The sequence below is a fragment of the Colobus angolensis genome, unplaced genomic scaffold (assembly GCF_000951035.1).
Source record: "Colobus angolensis palliatus isolate OR3802 unplaced genomic scaffold, Cang.pa_1.0 Scaffold109, whole genome shotgun sequence".
Taxonomy (NCBI): Eukaryota; Metazoa; Chordata; class Mammalia; order Primates; family Cercopithecidae; genus Colobus; species Colobus angolensis.
In genome coordinates this window covers 1,411,288-1,424,236 of record NW_012111919.1, presented here as the reverse complement: position 1 = coordinate 1,424,236, position 12,949 = coordinate 1,411,288, and the positions used below count along the sequence as shown (strand labels likewise).

General features: G+C 39.2%; 1 protein-coding gene across 1 annotated transcript in view; it reads left to right on the top strand.

Moving 5' to 3' along the window:
* RAB10 (RAB10, member RAS oncogene family) overlaps positions 1-11,675 on the top strand; it is a 108,965-nt gene extending 97,290 nt beyond the window's left edge. Inside the window, exons 4-6 of the mRNA XM_011950369.1 lie at positions 481-570; positions 1,498-1,599; positions 9,163-11,675. Coding sequence (XP_011805759.1) covers positions 481-570; positions 1,498-1,599; positions 9,163-9,246 — 276 coding nt within the window. The 3' untranslated portion in view covers positions 9,247-11,675. The remainder of the gene's footprint in view (positions 1-480; positions 571-1,497; positions 1,600-9,162) is intronic.
* Positions 11,676-12,949: the final 1,274 nt, after the last annotated feature.

Below are 12,949 nucleotides of genomic sequence, written 5' to 3'. Positions count from 1 at the left end.
GATCTCCTGACCTCGTGATCCGCCCATCTCGGCCTCCCAAAGTGCTGGGATTACAGGCTTGAGCCACCGCGCCCGGCCAGCTATTTGAGATTTTAAGGGCTCTATACAATTTTTAATTAAGGCTTCCATAGGGTAGTATGCATTATAAAATCTGAAATGATCCAGCCTGGATTTAGATTATGCAAGTTTCTTTGCCTCTGTCTTCTCTTTTAGTAAGAAAGAGCATACCTAGAAAGCAGACAGCCTCCTTTAGGGAGGAAATAATATTTGACATGGATATGTCTTGAGAATTGTGTTTCTTTTGCTAGGTAATCTAAGCATTTGTGTAGGCTTTTAGCATGGGGTAGTTTTAGGGTGACTGCTTTAAAACTTTAAAGCTATAGAAATGACACTCTAAATTGAGAGAATAAAGTCACTTTTAAAGACTGTTAAGCCATAATTCATGGTAGTATGTAAAAGTAAAATTTTATTTCATTTTAGCATGCCAATGAAGATGTGGAAAGAATGTTACTAGGAAACAAGTGTGATATGGACGACAAAAGAGTTGTACCTAAAGGAAAAGGAGAACAGGTAAAAATCTGAATTAAACTGATATTCTGCTCTTTGTAAATATAATGCTGCTTTTGATTATTATTAATTATTTATTTATTTACTTTGAGACGGAGTCTCGCTCGGCTGCCCAGGCTGGAGTGCAGCGGTCAGATCTCAGCTCACTGCAAGCCCCGCCTCCCGGGTTTATGCCATTCTCCTGCCTCAGCCTCCTGAGTAGCTGGGACTACAGGTGCCCACCACCTCGCCCGGCTAGTTTTTTTTTGTATTTTTTTAGTAGAGACGGGTTTTCACCGTGTTAGCCAGGATGGTCTCAATTTCCTGACCTCGTGATCCGCCCGTCTCGGCCTCCCAAAGTGCTGGGATTACAGGCTTGAGCCACCGCGCCCGGCCGCTTTTGATTATTTTTGTAGTAATAGTGATGGAATGCACTAAGCTGATTACATAGTTTTTAAAATGCTTGTTGGAAATATTTTATTATTTGAATGAATTTGTTTTTTAGTGCATATTTAACATGTATGGGGGAATCAAATGTTCCCATAGTATTTTTATCCTTATTTAAACTACAAAGAGAGAAAAATGTAAGTCAATAATCCTCAGTTTTTAAACTTAGGACTTTAAGGAGATGTATCAATGTGTATGGTTCTAAAATGTGACAATCAGGAGCCTGCGGTGAGCAGAAATTAGACCCTGAGAAGTCAGGTTGAGCTTCTCGTAGTTTGCCCCCAGGGTGAAGTATCTGTTTTAGTATATCTGAAATAAACTTTTGGGGTAAGGTGATTACTTTTGTTTGTTTTATGAAAGAGCTTGACTTGCTGAAATGTTCTGTGTTATATATTCTAGTTGGGACCACTGCCTTCAGAATAAGATTAATATTTAAGATGTTAAAGTCAGCAATTGGCAACCCATGCTTGATAATTTTATGATGATATTTTGTTTCTGTTTTAGATTGCAAGGGAGCATGGTATTAGGTTTTTTGAGACTAGTGCAAAAGCAAATATAAACATCGAAAAGGCGTTCCTCACGTTAGCTGAAGATATCCTTCGAAAGGTAGGTTCCTATTTTTACTTCCTGCCAGGTACCTGAGTATCTCTGTTGAATATTTTGTCTATTCTGAAGTACTGGATTTACATACAGAATTTGAGTTTGGGTGGTATTGTTTCTGTAGGGCAGCAGTCCCCAGCTTTTTTGGCACCAAGCACTGGTTTTGTGGAAGATAATTTTTCCATGGACCATATTGGGTGAAACTGTCCCACCTCAGATCATGAGGCGTTAGATCCTCCTAAGGAGCATGCAACCTAGATTCCTTGCACGTGCAGTTCACAGTGGGGTTTGCACTCCTGTGAGAATCTAATGCTGCCACTGATCTGACAGGAGGCGGAGGTCAGGTAGTAATGCTCACTCACTTGCTGCTCACCTCCTGCTGGGTGGCCCGGTTCTTAACAGGCTACGGACCAGTAAGGATCCACAGCCCTGGGGTTGGAGACTTTGGCTGTAAGTAACTGGGGAAACAGAAAGCCATCTAGAAATCTGAAGGATCTAGTCGGTGGTAACCATTAATATTCTGGGCTCCACAGTCACTGTCTAGTCCCTAGTTCCATTATTTTTTCCAGTTTTTTATCTTTTCTAGCCTTTTTATTCTTGGATTCATTTCTCTTAATGAGTACTTTGCATTCTCAGATAATTTAGGAAATTTTAAGATAAGAAATGAATCTATTAAGTAGTTATTGCCACAGAATTGCTATTCTGCCATATTAGTCACTTTTCAGGCAAATAAAGGGCATGTACGTATTCTGTACATACTGAATAAAACCTATTATGTAAGAAAATAAATAATGCTGAAAATGTGATCTTGAGGAATGCATGTTTTACCTCAGGTTTGTTTCTGGGTTTAAGATTCGTGACTCTCAATATTTGCTAGTATAAGTAACATGTAGCCAAATTAAGAAATCCGATTTTCATATTTTCCCTCAAGTGACTAGGTATAATGCATGGATTTGGTTATGAATCCTGAATTATCTGTTCAATCTGTTGTAATTTTAAATGCAAATAAATACAGATAAAATCTGACATACATTGGCCATGCGCGGTGGCTCACATCTATAATCCCAGCATTTTGGGAGGCTCAGGCAGGCGGATCATGAGGTCAGGAGATGAGACCATCCTGGCCAACACGGTGAAACCCCATCTCTACTAAAAATACAAAAATTAGCTGGGTGTGGTGGCGCGTGCCTGTAATCCCAGCTTCTTTGGAGGCTGAGGCAGGAGAATCCCTTGAACCAGGGAGTCGGAGGTTGCAGTGAGCCGAGATCACACCACTGCACGCCAGCCTGGCGACAGACCAAGACTCCATCTCAAAAAAAAAAAAATCTGACACACATCCTAAAAAAGAAGCAGATGTTACATAGTAGAAAATGTAATTACATTTGGTAACCTTTCTATTTTTATATTTGAAATATTAATATTTTTTTAAAACCAACCTATATACAAAAGGTAGATGTTTGTTTTTACATTTTCTTAACCAACCAGTTTTTTTTCTTTCTCCACTTTGGAAGGACAGGCATTAGCTGTAATAGAGGTGGTATGTCACATATAAATCTAGTGAAATTTCTGAGCAGTTATAAGAGATTGAGTTGAGATACTTAACATTAAAGTAAATTCTTTATATAGAGTCACTAAAACCAAGGGACCTAATTTTTAGAGTGAAATGTAGGTATCTGTTTACTACAATTGAATATTCAAACTGGAAAAAACAGTCATCAGTTGTTGCTCTTTAATGGGGCTAAAAAATTGGTGCCCTTTTGAATATGCCAGCTTCCTTTGCATATCATGTTTTGGGACTTCCTGCTTTAGGAGATGTTTTTCTATGAGAATCCAGTCAGATCAAAAATTGAATTTTATTTCAGAGAATGAGAGAGGCTGACAGCAATTAAACTAAGTATAAAAGATCTCCATAGTGTATTGAGTGATAAAAAGCAAATTAGGGGCTGGGCACCGTGGCTGATGCCTGTAATCCCAGCACTTTGGGAGGCTGAGGCGGGTGGATCACGAGGTCAGGAGATTGAGACCATCCTGGCTAACCCGGTGAAGCCCTGTCTCTACTAAGAATACAAAAAATTAGCCGGGCATGGTGGGGGGCGCCTGTAGTCCTAGCTGCTGGGGAGGCTGAGGCAGGAGAATGGTGTGAACCCAGGAGGCGGAGCTTGCAGTGAGCCAAGTCTTACAGAGCAAGACTCCTAAACAAAAAAAAAAAAAAAAAACAACACACCCACAAATTAGGATATAAAATGTGAAGTGATCTCATTTTTCAAGATTATATGATATACCAAACAGACATATGTACATGCAGATACATTTTATTTTTAGCAAATAGAGAACTGGAAGGGTAGATACCAAACTCTAAATAGCACTCCAAGAGAGTGATGGTGGTAAGGGGGAGGGATCATAGGGCAGATTCATGTCCTGACTATAGGCAGTTTAGTTTTGAAATTTCAACAGGTTTCTTTTTTGAATTATAAAAGCAATTTTAAGATTTTTTTAAAAGAACAGTCTTTCACAATTAAGGTGAACCCATTAGAATTTCTTGAGAAAATAAATCTATATTATTTATTGTTCTTTTGAAGAGCAAAAGAAGAGAAGAATACAACTAGGAAAAAATGTGTTTCTTTCCTACCTTTTTTTTGTTTTCTTTTTGAGACAGGGTTTCACTCTGTTGCCCAGGCTGAAGTGTAGTGGCTGTTCGTAAGTGTGATCATGCTGGCTGTAGCCTCAAACTCCTGGCCTCCAGTGATACACTAGTAGCCGGGTCCACAGGGGTCTGCCATCAAGCCTAGCTCGGTCTCTCTCTCTCTTTTTTTTAATTGATGGGGTCTATGTTACCCAGGCTAGATTTGAACTCCTGGGCTCAAGCCATCCTCCTGCTTCAGCTTTCTGAGTAGCATAGGACCACGAGGACACATCACTATCCCTCACTAATTTTCAGACTTTTTGGTAGAGATAGGGGTCTCACTGTGTTGTCCAGGCAGGTCTTGAACTCGTGGCCTTAAGGGAACCTCTCACCCTGGCTTCCCAAAGTGTTGGAATTACAGGTGTGAGCCATGTACCAAAAATTGTATTTTTAATTAAATGAAGGAAATAAAAGAAATAGAAAAATGCTTCTTTTAAAATTGGTTGAAGGTACTTTGTATTTCAGACATTGGTGGGTCAGGATGAAACATTATCCAGTATTCACAGTCGAGTTAAAGACCAGGATAAGACTGGCAGGAGTTACCACAAGACCTAGTGAAACACTCTTGGCTCTATGTTCTTTCTCTTTCTGGGCTTTTTGGTCTTCGTGGTTTCTGCTTACTTTCTGTCTGTACTATGTCCTTTGATCTTCTCATCAGTCTTGGCTTTTTTTTTTTTAATAGTGCTATATAGCCATTATATATATAATTTTGTGCCCTAGTGAGGTAGAACTTTCCTTATTATCATTATTAAAGGTTAAAGTATTAGTATACTAATAAATAAAGATCTCAGTCTAGACTTGCAGGGGTGTCTAATCTTTTGGCTTCCCTTGGCCACAGTGGAAGAAGAATTGTCTTGGACCACATATAAAATACGCTAATACTAACCATAGCTCGAACGCTAAAGAAAAAAAATCACACACAAAAAAATCTCATCATATTTTAACAAAGTTTACGATTTGTTGTGTTGGGCTGCATGCAGGCTGCAGGTTGGACAGGCTTGGTCTAGAGTTTTCCCAAGTAAGCAGGCCCAAATACTAGGTAGCAATTTTTTTCATACACATCCATACACTGATGCAGTGAAGTTATGAGTTCAAATAGCAAATGTAAAATTCCTTCACGTTAGAATTAACTTAAAACATCTTTTAACTTAATTATTTGGCTACATGATTCATTCTCTTGCTTCAAACATTTAAAAGGAAGGAAAAAAAAAAAGAATACAGAAGGCTGGGCACGGTGGCTCAAGCCTGTAATCCCAGCACTTTGGGAGGCCGAGACGGGCGGATCACGAGATCAGGAGATCAAGACTATCCTGACTAACACGGTGAAACCCCGTCTCTACTAAAAATACAAAAAAAAAAAAAAAAAGAAAACTAGCCGGGCGAGGTGGCGGGCGCCTGTAGTCCCAGCTACTGGGGAGGCTGAGGCAGGAGAATGGCGTAAACCCGGGAGACAGAGCTTGCAGTGAGCCGAGATCCAGCCACTGCACTCCAGCCTGGGCGACAGAGCAAGACTCCGTCTCAAAAAAAAAAAAAAAAAAGGGTACAGAAAGTTCCCACCTTGTTCCCTTTGATTCCCTCAATATCAGTTGCCAATTCCTCATTTTCCCCTTACTCCTCAGGTAACTGATGTGATTAATTTATCAGTTATTACTCTGAGTAAATGTGAATATATATTTTTGTCCCACCCCTCCCCCACAACCTTTTCTTTTTAACAGATGAGGTAACATACTCCACTGATTGTCACTTTGCTTATTTCACTTACTATAAGCAAAATAATTATACTTTTTAAATAATTATATGCTATTCCTTTGAATGTTTATATCATAATTGAACAAGTCTCCCAGTGGACATTTAGATTATTTTCAAACTTATGTGCACATAAACTGTGTGTGTGGTGTATAATCTTATATTTAAATTATTTTCCATACGCACATACATTTGAAGGACAGATTCTGAAGTTCTCAGAAAAGTGCATACATGTATGTACATTTGCAATTTTGATAAATACTCCCCAAGTCTGTCCTGGGGGTTATACCCATTTATACACCCATTTGCAGTATATGAGAATATGTCTTATTCACACCCTGGCCAGCACAGTGGATTTACAAGACTCAGATCTTTCCCAGTCTAACTGATTAAAAAATGCAGATTTAATTTGCTGGTAATTTCTGAGTAAGGCTGAGCATTTAAAAACATTTGTTTGTTTGTTTGTTTTGAGACAGAATTTTGCCCTTATTGCCCAGGTTGGAGTGCAATGGCACGATCTCTGCTCACTGCAACCTCTGCCTTCCAGGTTCAAGAGATTCTCCTGTCTCAACCTCCCAAGTAGCTGGGATTACAGGCACCTGCCACCACACAAACATAGTAGAGACAGGGTTTCACCATGTTGGCCAGGCTGGTCTCAAACTCATGACCTCGGGTGATCTGCCCAACTTGGCCTCCCAAAGTGCTGGGATTACAGGCATGAGCCACCTCACCCGATCTAAAAACATATGTTTAAGAATCACTTTTACATTTCCTTTTCTGTAATTTTTTTTTGTTTATTCCTTTGCCCAATTTTTCTATTTGGTTATTGACCTTTTCTTATTCTTAGCTAGGAGCCAGCTTAAAACTTTTAATAAACTTAATTAAAATTCAACTTCAACTTACATATTTTGGCTGTACAAGATTTCACTCTGCAGGAGATACCCTTTTGTTTTTTTTGTTTTGTTTTGTTTTTTTGAGTCTGTTTCAAGGATCTAAGTTAAATTCTAAAAAGATAGTGAGTGAGATGCTAAGAAAATCAGTGTAGGAGCCTCCCTGGTTGTCCTTAACCTGACCCATACCTGGAAGTTTCCAGAGAGAATTTCCAGTGCAACTGTACTTTTTTTCTTGCTGGGTGCTGGTCTGCCCCCTTTTTCTTCTTTACATCTTTCTCAAAGATCTCTTTTAGGAGCAAAGTCACTCGTACTGGAAACCCCACAGAGGTCTTTTTAATGCATAATTTGCTGCTTTGACACACATGGAGGAGAAGAATCCCATTAGGCAGTGGGAGTAAGTAGGTGAGCTCTAAGGGCAAGTAGCAGTGTCACCTCAGGATGAGTTCACTAGGCTTCTCTTAGGCTACTTGAGGTTTTAAAATATTTTTGAAATACTTTAATTTTTTCCCCCTTGGGCTACACAAGCCCTTAACTTTATATTGTTTCCATGAGAGAATAAGTTCTCAGGTACATCCTGGCTTTCAAAATGTTGTGATGAACTACTGTTTTATACAACAGCACCAATAAATCTCAAAGACTGATACTGAGTGGAAAGAAGTCACACAGAGAAGAACGTATTCAACTATGGTTCCATGTATATGAAGGATAGGAATAGAAAAAAAACTAATCTTAGATGATAGAAATCAGAATATTGGGTAACTTGAAGAGAGCAGTACTGGCAGGAAAGGGGCACAAGAGAGCTTTCTTGGGAATATTATGTTCTATATCCTGATCTGGTAGTTTGAAAATATATACCAAAAATACATCAGGCTTACACTTAAGCTTTATGTACTTTTGTGTATGTAAGGTATCACTTTAAAAATATTTTTTATATATAAAGAATGGGCCTGCCTTTTTAAAATACTGTATTCTTCTGGTTTTTTTTTTTTTTTTTTTGAGCTAGAGTCTCACTCTGTCGCCCAGGCTGGAGTGCAGTGGCGGGATCTTGACTCACTGCAACCTCTGCTCCCGAGTTCAAGCGATTCTCCTGCCTCAGCCTCCTGAGTAGCTGGGATTACAGACGTGCAACACCACACCCAGCTAATTTTAGTAATTTTATAGAGACAGGGTTTTGGCATGTTGGCCAGGCTGGTCTCGAACTCCTGACCTCAGGTGATCCAACTGCCTCGGCCTCTCAAAGTGCTGGGATATTACAGGCCTCAGCCACAGCGCCTGGCCCTTCTGATTTTCAAAGTAATATTTAATGTTGGGAAAAAACAGAATTATACTAAGAATAAAATTAAATCAACCATAATTTTACCACCTAAGGGTTGCTACTGTTAGTATTTTGTTGTGTCTCCTTGGGGGTTTTTCTATGTTTTTAGGGGAATTAGGAGGAGTCTTACTCTCTTGCTGTGTTGTGCAGGCTGGAGTGCAATGGAGTGATCATAGCTCACTGCAGCCTTGAACTCCTGGGCTCAAGTGATCCTCTTGCCTCAGCCTCCTGAGTAGCTGGGACTACAGGCTTGAGCCACTGTGTCCAGCTAGTATTCTAAATGTTTTATACAGATGGGGGTCTCACTATGTTGCCCAAGGTGGTTTTAGCTCCTGGCCTCAAGGGATCCTCCCACCTTGGCCTCTGAAAAGTGCTGGGCTTACAGGCGTGAGGCAGTGTGCCCAGCCATCTATATCCATTTTTAACATGAATTAGATCACTACATTTTGCTCCACTCCTTTTCACTTAATCAGTTGAAATTGCCTTTTTAAAACTATCGTACAGTAATAAAATTAGTCTAAAAAGGCAGATAACTAAACAGAAAAGGGCAGTTTTATTTCTGTGACGTTACATATACCTAACATTGGTTTTATACAACCTGCTTCCCAATGCCTTTTAAGTACTAAACATATTCAGAGGTCAGGGCTAGAAGATAACAAAATCTATTTAAGAGTTAGAGCAGAGAAGATTTCAGAAGCTTTATAAAGGGATGCCAGGAAATGTCTACAGTATTTCACAGCTTGGAGGAAGCAGGCAAAATGATCAAAACAAAGCTTCCAGATCTTTACTTTGCATGGAGGGGAACCTATCTCATGTGATTGTAATTCTATTTTGTTGTATAAATTGACATTTATGAGAATATTCCTGTTGAAACTTAATTTTATCCATAGCAGTGTTTTTTCATGAGTATTTTCCCTGTGTGTTTGTTGCAGACCCCTGTAAAAGAGCCCAACAGTGAAAATGTAGATATCAGCAGTGGAGGAGGCGTGACAGGCTGGAAGAGCAAATGCTGCTGAGCATTCTCCTGTTCTATCAGTTGCCATCCACCACCCCGTTTTCTCTTCTTGCTGCAAAATAAACCACTCTGTCCATTTTTAACTCTAAACAGATATTTTTGTTTCTCATCTTAACTATCCAAGCCACCTATTTTATTTGTTCTTTCATCTGTGACTGCTTGCTGACTTTATCATAATTTTCTTCAAACAAAAAAATGTATAGAAAAATCATGTCTGTGACTTCATTTTTAAATGTACTTGCTCAGCTCAGCTGCATTTCAGTTGTATTATAGTCCAGTTCTTATCAACATTAAAACCTATAGCAATCATTTCAAATCTATTCTGCAAATTGTATAAGAATAAAGTTAGAATTAACAATTTTATTTTGTACAACAGTGGAATTTTCTGTCATGGATAATGTGCTTGAGTCCCTATAATCTATAGACATGTGATAGCAAAAGAAACAAAAGCCAGGAAAACACTCATTTTCGCCTTGAATATGTAAATGGGGTTAATTTTGTCCTGTGCCTTATGTGGAAAGGAACTTCTTTGGTTTTCCTTTTTTGTTCTGGTGGAAGCATGTGCAGGAGACATATCATCCAAACATAAACCATTAAAATGTTTGTGGTTTGCTTGGCTGTCATTTTCAAAGTAGTTAATTGAGGACAAAGGGTAATGCAGAAGTGATAGCTTTGGTTTGCTGAGTCTTGTTTTAAGTGGCCTTGATATTTAAAACTATTCCTGCCACCATTTCTTCTCCTTGGCCACTTTTTCCTTGTGTCTCCCTGCATGCTGCTTTATTTGCTTCTCCCTCCCCCACCACCTCATGGTATATTTAAGAGTGAAAGGGACAAACTAGTAGGTTTGTCAAGTTTAATATAAAGCACTGATGTAACTTGCTAGGTAAACGGAAAGTTAAGTTCTAACTGCCTACTATCCAATGTCAGTTCATTGGTGTCTTCCCCCTCATTTGCTCTCTGCCCTAAAACGTGTCCCAGATGCCTTCACTGGCTGTTTTACTTCTATGTTCTGCTTTTCTTCCTCTCTCTGTTCCCTTCCTGTCTATCCATTGAGCTTATGAAATGGAAGAGTTAACTGCATGCATTAGTGTTTGGAGGGTGTTGTGGTTTGTCTTTCTAATTAGGTGTATAGCCTATTCACTTTCCTAGAATAAATCTCTTAACCTACATTTGAGTAGTCTCCATTTTGGCAACTCCTCTAGCAGCTTGGTAGCCTAGTACAGGTTGTTTTTTTAAAAAAGAAAAAGCAGGAAGGAGGAGTGAATTTTATTAACATGTTTGCCAAATGTATTGAGATTTGGCCTCTGAAGAACACTTTTTCAGTGTTAAGTTGTCTTTACCTTAAGATTCAGAAATACTTTAGAATATTATTAATTTTAAGTCCTGTCTTCACATCCTTTTGGAAAACTTGTGTTACCATGGGTTTGGAAAAAGGACAACAAAAGGCTTTTCATGTAACGATAAGATCTCTAGCTGTCTCTAACCCTGTCCTTTTTTCACAGCATTTTTTCTAGTTTTGCTTCATTGCTTATCATTAGGATAGGGTAAGTTAAGTTTGCTATGCTGCTAGCATCCTAAGATGATACCTTTGTTGAAAGAATTGTGAATAGCATGATTCATTTCTAGCAGAGGCTGAGTTTAGGACAGCAGCTTCCATTGAGAAGTCTTTCTGTGTCGTGAATAGCATTTTAATGACCTCTTGGCTCACATAAGCAAACAACATAGGGACGTATCTGCTATGAAAATCCACAAATTTTTCAGATAGTGCCCTAAAAACAGTTTTATATGCCTCACTGGTTGTTATTCTTAGGTTGTTTCCACACTTGACTTTATCATTGTTTACTACTAGTAAAAAGCAGCATTGCCAAATAATCCCTAATTTTCCACTAAAAATATAATGAAATGATGTTAAGCTTTTTGAAAAGTTTAGGTTAAACCTACTGTTGTTAGATTAATGTATTTGTTGCTTCCCTTTATCTGGAATGTGGCATTAGCTTTTTTATTTTAACCCTCTTTAATGCTTATTCAATTCCATGACTTAAGGTTTGAGAGCTAAACACTGGGATTTTTGGATAACAGACTGACAGTTTTGCATAATTATAATCGGCATTGTACATAGAAAGGATATGGCTACCTTTTGTTAAATCTGCACTTTCTAAATATCAAAAAAGGGAAATGAAGTATAAATCAATTTTTGTATAATCTGTTTGAAACATGAGTTTTATTTGCTTAATATTAGGGCTTTGCCCCTTTTCTGTAAGTCTCTTGGGATCCTGTGTAGAAGCTGTTCTCATTAAACACCAAACAGTTAAGTCCATCCTCTGGTACTAGCTACAAATTCGGTTTCATATTCTACTTAACAATTTAAATAAACTGAAATATTTCTAGATGGTCTGCTTCTGTTCATATAAAAACAAAACTTGATTTCCAGCTGTGTCGTTTGGTTTTCATTTATTTATGGAATTAGAAGATTACTTCTGAAAAAAATGTGGACTAGCAAACTAAATATTAAAGAGTTGACAGAAATGGGAAATCACTGTCAACCGTGGAAAACTGGAAAGGCAATTTCAAGAACTGTCTTTGCTGAGAAACTACTTTAAAAAATAGAATTATCTCTGGGATCCTAAAGCGGAATCATCCTTGTGCCAAAATAGGAGATGCCACGATCCTAATCACACCTGGCTTACTAGTTGGATGTGCCAGAGGCCCTACAGCTGAGGTCACCTGATTTCCCAGGGGGACCAAGCTGGGCTCCTCATGCTGGAGGGTAAATCCTTGTTTTAGCAGCAGCTGGCCTCTTACTAAGAAAGTATTGGCCGGGCGCGGTGGCTCAAGCCTGTGATCCCAGCACTTTGGGAGGCCAAGGCAGGTGGATCACGAGGTCAGGAAATCGAGACCATCCTGGCTAACACGGTGAAACCCATCTCTACTAAAAATACAAAAAAAATTAGGCATGGTGGCGGGCGCCTGTAGTCCCAGCTACTCGGGAGGCTGAGGCAGGAGAATGGCATGAACCCAGGAGGAGGAGGTTGCAGTGAGCTGAGATCGCACCAGGGCACTCCAGCCTGGGCGACAGAGTGAGACTTTTGTCTCAAAAATAAAAGTATTGGCCAGGCACGGTGGCTCGTGCCTGTAATCCCAGCACTTTGGGAGGCTGAGGTGGGTGGATCACCTGAGGTCAGGAGTTCAAGACCAGCCTGGCCAGCATGGTGAAACCCCATCTCTATAAAAAATACAAAAATTAGCCAGTTAGCCAGGTGTGGTGGCGCCTGCCTGTTATCCCAACTACTTGGGAGGCTGAGGCAGGAGAATCACTTGAACTTAGGAGGAAGAGTTTGCAGTGAGCCAAGATTGCACCACTGCACTCCAGTCTGGGCGACAGAGTGAGACTTCCTCTCAAAAACAAAAAAAGGAAAACCTTATTGTAATTTTATTTTGTAATTAGTTCATCATTTAGTCTTTCTACTAAGATAACAGTAGTTTACACACCACAGTTATAGTGTTATAATATTCTATGTTTTTCTGTGTACTTACTATTACCAGTGTGTTTTGTTTCATCGCACAATTTCTTATTGCTCATTACCATCCTTTTCTTTCTCATTGAATTACTCCCTTTAGCATTTTTTATAGGACAGCTCTGGAGTTGATTAAATCCCTCATCTTTTGTTTGTCTGGGAAAGACTTTATTTCTCCCTCATGTTTGA